The 9,175-nt window shown below is 37.5% G+C and overlaps 1 protein-coding gene across 3 annotated transcripts in view; it reads left to right on the top strand.

The window, feature by feature from the left end:
* Nucleotides 1-8,753, top strand: part of LOC111866010 (zinc finger protein OZF) — an 11,640-nt gene extending 2,887 nt beyond the window's left edge. For all 3 annotated transcript variants that reach the window (XM_023854484.2, XM_023854486.2, XM_023854485.2), the window contains exons 3-5: nt 859-932; nt 2,799-3,004; nt 7,178-8,753. In XM_023854484.2, coding sequence (XP_023710252.1) covers nt 882-932; nt 2,799-3,004; nt 7,178-8,345 — 1,425 coding nt within the window. In that variant the 5' untranslated portion in view covers nt 859-881 and the 3' untranslated portion in view covers nt 8,346-8,753. The remainder of the gene's footprint in view (nt 1-858; nt 933-2,798; nt 3,005-7,177) is intronic.
* The last annotated feature ends 422 nt before the right edge of the window (nt 8,754-9,175 follow it).

Here is a 9,175-nt window from a genome sequence, read left to right on the forward strand (position 1 = left end):
GTCTGAAAATGAAGTACTGAAAAGAACATTTTTGTCTGAGACAGAAGAATTAACATGTGGTTGAATGCAGTGCTACGCAATGAGAAGCTTAATAATTTGTACTCTTTGTAGAATTCAGTTTATATCTGAGACTTTTTTTATATATTTTTCTGTCGTGTATTTGTTGGACAAGTACAATTTTGCAAGGCTGACTGTATATATTTATTGACATTAACTACATCCGGTGAAATTGTAATTTCTTATGGATCTATGGTGGACTAATAAATACAAATACAAATATAAATTTTGTTTTTGTTTGTAAGTTCTCATCCATAGCAGTTACAGGGCCTATTTAACAGCATTCAGCATTCAGCATTCAGCATTTATTTCAAATTCAGTNGGTCTCCTTGAATCTGTATTCACTTTTAGGAACATGTGAAAAATTAAATATTTTAATTGATTAATAAAGGGAATCAAATCTGCAGCCATCTTAATACAACATAAAGTAATGCTATACCACACAATTCAAACAAAGCCTACTGAAAAAGTTCCCACATTTATGAATGTGACAGTTGTGAAGAATAGTTACATATTTATAATTACATAGTACTTTCCTTTGTAGTTTCATTGATTTGTACTGGTGCTATTTTCAGTCTAAAACATCTTTGAGGGTGTGTCATTGTATCATCGTTATAAGGTTACAAGATTCTGTTTTGAACACACAATGGGAACCCAAATGTCATTGAACACACAAAACTTTTCTTCTCTAAGGTTGCCTGCTGAAAGTGTGAAATACCCTCAAAGGTATTTTAGAAAAAGTATTGTAGATTACATGGGAAACAAGCTCAATAAACTAATAATTGTTTTCCTCCCCTCTAGCATCATTAGTTTATGTTGGTAACATGGATGACATACATGAAGAATCTGCAGTAACATCATTGGAGGAATCAGAGGTAAGTTGATATATAAACCAGATATTTTAAGGGCCCACTGCTTGGTCTTCCTCTATGTATTATATTATGTGTATAAGAGCGGATCAAACGAAAACCACAGAGTTGGCTTGAATTATAGAAATTATATAAAATAATTTATGCAACCCATTCCCCTGCTAAAATGACTGAAGGAAGGTGATATCAGCAAACTGTGACTATGTACAAAGTTAGAAACAAATTTATAATTCCTCTTTGAGAAAAAATTGGATATCGACTGCAGTTTACTACAGAATTACAGTTAGTTTGTTGTAGCAAATATTGTATTATTCTTATCTGTACTAAATATTTGCCTGATTTAAAAGCGCTCAGACAGCAGTGATTTGAAAGAATTAACTTGCATTCTTTTCCATTCATATGAAACACCACAATAAGTTTTGAATGTCAGAATTTTCTGTCACTCCACCATTCTTTTCCATATTCTGTACTGTGTTAGCTGCGCCATCTTGCTCTCTAATTGTGTCATTGTACATATGGTCCCTTAGTGCAGCAATTCTGAAGCAAACTTTTCCCGTCCCTGTACTTAAAAGTTATAATTGTGTTCTGTGGTCACACAACCAAAAACACGTAGCAAGTTGTATGTAAAACAAATGCAATGAAGAAGATTGTTATATACAATATAATGAAAGTGTCAAGAAAATGTGATTACCTTACTACAGAAAATCTTACTAAATGGGAACATGCTTACTGGATGTTCTTTCACCCCTAGGCAAAGATTTGCACCTGCCAGTTTGTTTTGATACTTGATTTTCAAGAAATAAAGGCGGAAAGTTGCAGCCACATAGCCCAAGCCCACAACACCTGCATAAAAATAGTCAGTTAATTCGCATAAGATACAAAGAAAATATGTCTGAAGACTTGGAAAAGATTTTTAATGAAAAGTTACTCATTAGTCATGAAAATGGCTGTGGCCACAGTGGTTTTGCTTAATAACCATATATCTGGAAGTTTGCCTGAGGAATCACATCTGGTGTTGCCTCCAGTCTCTTCTTGTCCATACTCTATAAGAATCCACATCTCATATCCATACAGCCGGGCAGGTTGAACACTTAACTGTGTATTATTTCTAGGTTTCTTGTTTACAATGACATACAGTTTTTCTGTATTCTGTGCACAATGAAAGTGTTAACAAATAGCACACATCATTGTGTATTACTTGGAAATACCTTACATCTTTGTATGATTTGAGGCTTTCACGGCGGTGACTATGAAGAAAGCAGTCTTCTGGGATTTGGCACCGTGTATATGTGGTGTTAACCGACGTTTCGGAGGAACGTATCGCCTCCATCTTCAGGGTAGAAGAAAAAGTATAAGAAATCTGCAAGCGACAAGACCGTGAGAACGGTAAAAGCAGACTGGAAATAACACAGCTNCCTTACATCTTCATTGATGTGATGACATTGGATTGAATCCCCCAGTTTATAACTGAGAGCATTGAAATTTGTCATTAGTATTTTAAATTGATACATTTTGTGTATACAGTCAATTTTGTGCAAATGTTCTGTCTGAAATCTTCACAAGATTGTACATGAATTAAAAGTCTTTGGTTTTCTGTTCTTCCTTTGTAGCTTGAGTAAATGGTAGTATTTTTATTTATACCTCCTGTGTTTAGGACATAGTACATTAGAATATGACCCATTCATGACATGGAAAGAATGTAATAAGTAAATACAACTGTCTAGTGTTAAATTTTGATGTCAGGTAAAAACAGAACCATGTAATAATTCACCCACCATGAAATTGAGGGTTACATAGAAGAATTATTATACATTGTTCCACGGTACTTCCCAGAGTGTGTTTGTCATGATAGAACCATTTATTTACTTTCAGGATCAAACAGAAGGTGATCTTGAAGAGTGTGATGATGACTCTGATATACCACCACCCAGCTTCCAGCTTGTGAAGACTGAAGTTATTGGTGATGGCGAACTAGAAACAGACACTGATGTGGCAGCAAATGGTGGGCTAGAAGATGCTGATGCATCAAAGAACAATTCAGAAAGTATTCATTTTGAAGATTTAATTGATGCTACTGAGTAAGTATATTTGCAAAATATCGTGTTTGTTTATGGTTCATGTAACGACTGTGCCAGAAACTCGGACTGTATAATGCAAAAATATTGTGTGATGGTAAATAATGAATTGTAAAGGGATGTAGAAGGTAGTGGTCATGACTTAATTTAAGGTACTCCTATACTCTTCCAGGAGGGACTGATGAAAACCATTGGAAACATAATTAGGATAGTAGGTGTTTTAACCAGATTCAAACTTTACACCTTCCAAATATGAGTTACAAGAATTAATGCTTGGGTCAATTTTCTCAATGTAAAATAGTACAAGGGAGGGCATTGCTTAGGATGCGGAATAATCATAATCTTCGTGGATTAAGCTATTTTTACCTGTTCTGTCACTAAACTTAGCTCCTAAAACTCCATTTTCAAATTATGTATATTGAAATATGAAAGTGTTGAAATTGGTTTCTACATCATCCCCTTTGGTGTCTCATTCCTTTGGGTTGGTACACATAAAGTGTTGTGGAAGCCTCCCACAGTGAAGCAAGCACTCACCATGGCAGCTCCCAATGCCCATTGGTTCGCACACTGCCTAGTGACAAATGTATAAAGATGCAGGTGTCTGATGCACAAGCATCAGTTACAGCTACACTTACATCAAGAGAACACTGCAACAGTGAGTCTACCGGTAGCAGCACCCACAGCTGACTCCACCAGCACTCATCAGGCCAGCCAGCCTCACCATCACTAACGCTGGCTAGCACACTGCAACAGGTTCTTCACATGGCATCCTGCTAACAGCCGCTTGAATCCACAGAGAATCTCACCACCCAATGGCCCAATTTTGTGATGCCTATCTTGTGTAATGTTGAGAGGCCATGTAGTTCATCATTTTATTACAGTGTATTATCCAGGTGCATATGTCAGCTGATGTGGTTCCCTTGTCACTTGAAGGTTATTAACAGCTTGAAACAGAATGTTTATGTCTCCAAACAATCCACACAGGCCCTTCCTGGCCTCACGCTTGTCTAACCATAAAGACTCAAACAAAGGCATTGTTGATTCAGATCTGCCCCTTACTTTTATTTATAACTTTCATCAATATGAAACAATGGAAAGTTGTAGAAGCTGATAATTTTGTTATAAGTTAAATACAGATATGTTTCATCTGATGAGAAATTTGAAACAGACCGTGGACAGTGATATCGCCTCAAAACTAGTCACACTAAACAGTTGCAATCTTATCCTTTACTTTTTATGAGTGACACTAATTCAATCACAGATGAGGATGAAAGTAATGAACCAGATAACAGTGATCATTTTTATGACAGTAAAATTGATGTTCTATGCGCAGCTGGTGAGAAACAAAGCAATGAATGTTTCCACAGATCTGCAGGACTGAACATAATTGTTGATAGCCCTGAATCTGTTATTGAAGTGGTGATTGTGATTATACAGCTGTTCTCTGAACAGTCCAACATGTACCACACTCAAAATGCACAACAGTGGAAGGTATTGTCTGACTCACTGAAGTGGTCTGACGTCACACCCAAAGAAGTGAAGTTTTTTGGAACTGGTAATTTTGATGGACAAGTCAGAGAGTACAACATAAGACACTACTGGTCAACTGGTTCCATTGTTTCCACACCCGTTTTACCCCAATACTGAGTAGAAACCAGTTTGAAACAGTTTGGCAAGCTTGGAATTTTAGTAACAGTAGCCAGCAAACACAAAATTATGGAAGGCTTTTCAAAATAGAGGCTGTGAATGAATATTTGTTGCAGAAATTCAGGTCTGCTTACAGCCTAGGAATGGAAGTGTTACTGGGTGAAGCCATGATTCCATGGAGAGGTTCCTTTAAGTTCAGAACGTAACAATCCAGGGAAAATAAAATAAGGAGTGTTTGTGAAACTGTGTGACTCTCAATCCAGATACATTTGGAACATGGAAGTGTATGCAGCTGAGGGGAAGAACACAATGGTTTCAGTTTAGACACATCTAGAGCAGAATCGTCACAACTGTCAAGACAGTTTTTATAATAGTGTGAAATTAGCAAAAGCTGTATTAGACAAAAATGCAGGAGTTTGTGGCACTTTGAGTGCTAACAGAGACATTCCACATAACCTAGGGAAGGAAACCAGAGATGTGAGAAACGGAAAGTTATCAATCCGGAGGAAAGATGATATAATGGTTCAAGTACAAAAAGACAGAAAGTCTGTGTGAGTGATAAGCGCAATCCATGATTTAGGAATGGTGAACACAGGAAGGAATTACATAAAAACCAACCTAGAAGTAACGAAACTCCACTATATTGTCCAGTACAGTAAATTTGTGAAAACTGTAGATAGGGTTGATCAGTACCTCATTTATTACTCAATTCTGAAGAAAACTGTGAAGCTGTCAAAGAAGGTGATGTTATGTCTAATAAATTTTGCGCTCTTCAAGGTGTTCACAACCCTGAACAGAAACACAAAAACAAATGTAGAAAGTTTCTACATGAGTCACAGAGGTCTTGAATTTCAGAAACAAAGAATCCAACTGAGTTTGCAGCAGGCAGAGGAAGAACCAATACCAAGGGGACCTAAACAGGACTAGCCAGGCAGACTGTCTGGGAGCTTCAGCAGACATTAGCTGGAGAAAATTATTGTCCCTGGGCAAGGAAAGGAGAAGTATCCTGCAAGACAATGTAAAGTTAGTGCACACACAAGGAGGTCAGTGAAGCAAGATACATTTGTACATTTAGTGTTCTTAAGGCTCCTGCATCGAGAGGTTCCACTCTGTGAAGCACTGTTAGATTCACTACAAACATTTTCTTCAGTACTGACTTAAGGAGTGTCGTCTAGAACTTCAAAATATAAGTACAAATGTCTTCAAGGGTAGGACACTAAAATGCTTGTTAAAAGTCCAGGAACTGGGGATATCTAATTAAAAGGGACATATGAGTCCTCAGTGAGTGTATACTACATAACCTATGCAGTGGAAATATCATTATCAATCATAAGAAGCAGGCTTTCCATCTCTGTTTTAGGGTTACTTTAATTTCAGGTCGCATTAGCTTGATCTCTCAAACATAAGTACGATGGGGTACCCAAAAGAAACCGAACTAATTTTTGTGGGCAGAGCTTTTGTAGTACCGCGTTTTGCTGCTATGAGCACATAGAGCTAACATTCCTGAGTCGATAAGCCGACTACCGTTGCTTCAGAAGGTAAGGACTAGTTTCGGCAGAGTTTATAGTGACAACTGTTTTGTGTGATCATCGTTTTTGCAATGGCTGATTTTTGTGAACAGCGTGCGGTGGTGAAATTCTGCTTTTTGCTCAGGAAAAGTGGAACAGAAACTCTTGAAATGTTAAAAACGGCATACAAGGACGATGCTATGGGGAAAACTCAAGTGTTTGAGTGGTTTTCCCGTTTCAAAAATGGTGAAATATCAATTGATGACAAACCTCGTTCTGGTCGTCCTTCCACAGCCCGAACACATGAAAATGTTGAAAAAATTCGTGAAATCATCAAGGAAGATCGACGACGGACCATTGAAGAAATTGTGGAGCTGTCGGGAGTGACTTGGAGCTCAATTCAGCGAATTTTGACAGAAGATTTGGTAATGAAAAGGGTGGCTGCGAAATTCGTGCCACGACTGCTGACTGCTGAACAAAAACAAGGTCGCCTGGAAGCATGCTGTGCTTTGAAAGAAGAGTCCCGAAATGATCAAAACTTTTTTTTGTATCCTCGAATGAAAAGAGACACGAAAATTCAACGTTTTGCTGATGTTGCTGAGGTGAAGGAAAAAACGACGGAGGTGCTGTCAAGCATCTCAAAAGATGAATTTAGACAATGTTTTGAAAAATGGAATAAAAGACTAGACAAGTGTATTAGTGTAAGTGGAGAGTACTTTGAAGGGGATTGAAGGTTTGTGCTTAAAATTTTAATAAATAAGTTTAAAAAAAAATAAGTTCGATTTCTTTTGGGTACCCCCTCGTACCTTAGTTTGGCACAGTGGTAAATTTCTGTTGCCCATGCTGAGGATTGAATCTTGGTTGTACAGCCCATATGCATTTACCTTCTGGATTGAACTGCCTTGAGTTAAAATTTGGTAGGAAAGTTTAACTCATTCCCTCCTCTGTCTTATCACATTCACGTTATTTCTCATAAATGTTTTCTTTGTAATATTAAAATTATATTTTGAAATAATTTCAGGTATGCGGGCAGTAAATCACCATTGCACGGCAGTGAGAGTGATGATTCAGAATTAATTTCCAATGACACCTACACAGAAGAAGATCTTAAGAATGGCAGCATTCTTCCAACAAATGCAGTCTGGATTAAGGAACCTTCAACTCGTTACTTCTGCGATATCTGTGGCCAAGGTTTTGTTATCAAACACAGCATAACTCAGCATAAGCGAAAGAAGCATGGTATTCACCCATACACATGTGTCTTATGTTCACAAACATTCCCAAAGAAGCAGGACCAACTTCGGCACCTGCAGAGCCATTCTGGGCCAGATGGATTTGAGTGTGAGTCATGCCCCAAAGTCATTCCAGGTATTGATGCATTTCTGCGTCATCGTAAAATACACATCACAGAGAAGAATATTCCCTGTCTAACATGTGGTATGCTGTTTCGTACTACTTGGGAATTAAGATCTCATTCTGTGACACACTCAGATAGTCGGAGATTCTCTTGCACTGAATGTGGTCAGGGATTTGCTGTGAAAGCACGTTTACTAGATCACTTAAACAGTCACACAGGATCTCGGCCATATAAATGTGAGATCTGCGGAAAAACATTTGCAGCGCAGTCAGGTTGGAGCAATCATTGTAAATTACACACGGGACGAAAGCCATTCAAATGTGAATATTGTGACAGAACCTTTGTGACCAATGCTAATCGTCGTAAGCATGCCCGTACACACACAGGTGAGAAACGGTATGAATGTACAGATTGCCACAAGAAATACAGTGCTCCAAATTCACTGGCAATTCACAAGTTGCTGCATACAGGACACAAACCTTACGAGTGTGACGTTTGCAATGCGGCATTTCAGTGTAGTTCACAGTTGGTGAATCATAGTCGAATACATTCAGGTGAACGTCCATACACATGTGATCTTTGTGGGTCAGCTTTCTCCCAGGCAAGTAACCTTAATACCCATCGGAAAACACATGAGAGGTATCAGAAAATGCTTGATGAAAAGGTAGAAAAGGGCCCTCATATAGAACACAGAAAATCACAAGAACGGTATCAGAAAATGCTGAGTGACAAGGTAGCCAAGGTACCTAGTGCAGGACAAAGAGCTAAAGACGGAAACTTGTTGGAAGGAAAGAAAGACTTGAGTATCCTTCCAGTAATCCATCTTGTATAGATAAAATTACAGTGTTTGAAATATTTAAGTCATTTCAACCAGTAAGAAGACTTCAAGACTGAGACTATGTTGAACATTTGTCATCATGTTAAATAATGCCTTTCAAAGCTATCGCTGTTAAAACAAAACAAAATGTGGCTCTGTGACTGAGAAAGGGTTTTGATTAAGATTAAACTTGTGTGGCAAGTTGTGAAGTTCTTACTTTAAATATTAAAACATAGAAGCAATACATGAAGGCTTCAAGGAAATGAATAATAATAATAATAAAGTAGGATCTCTTTATTTATTTAGACACCTAATTGATATCAGTGGAATGAACATAGGAATAAATCTTTATTACAATTTTTACAAGAAAACAAGAGAAAATGAGTTGTTGGTACCATAACTCATGATTACATGTGAGAAACTTTAGGAACACAAAGGAACTTCGCAAATCAGAGTATTAGAAGGCATACTTAAAATCCCTTTGAAGTGTAAAGCAAGTAAGTAACATTGTTTATAATATGAAAATTGCTTGTGTACTTTATATTGTGTGCTTGGTTGCCAGTGTAATTATCCTTTTAAAGTGTCAGACCCTCACATCACTGTACTCACATTTGGAAGTCCTAGGCATGTTGATTCTTGTGTTTTTTAGACATCTTGAGGAAACGATATCTTGATTTGAACAGTGATTTTGGCAAGTTTCAAATTTCTGCTTTTGCTTCTTACAGTAGCATTCCGTCTGCCCAATCTTTCAGAATCATAATGGTTGGCAATGCTAACATGAATTAACTTGTCCATGGTTTATGCTAACCGTCTTACAGTGTATACACTTTTTCACCTTATTCTTC

This window comes from Cryptotermes secundus, unplaced genomic scaffold (genome assembly GCF_002891405.2).
Source record: "Cryptotermes secundus unplaced genomic scaffold, Csec_1.0 scaffold72, whole genome shotgun sequence".
NCBI classification, from domain to species: domain Eukaryota; kingdom Metazoa; phylum Arthropoda; class Insecta; order Blattodea; family Kalotermitidae; genus Cryptotermes; species Cryptotermes secundus.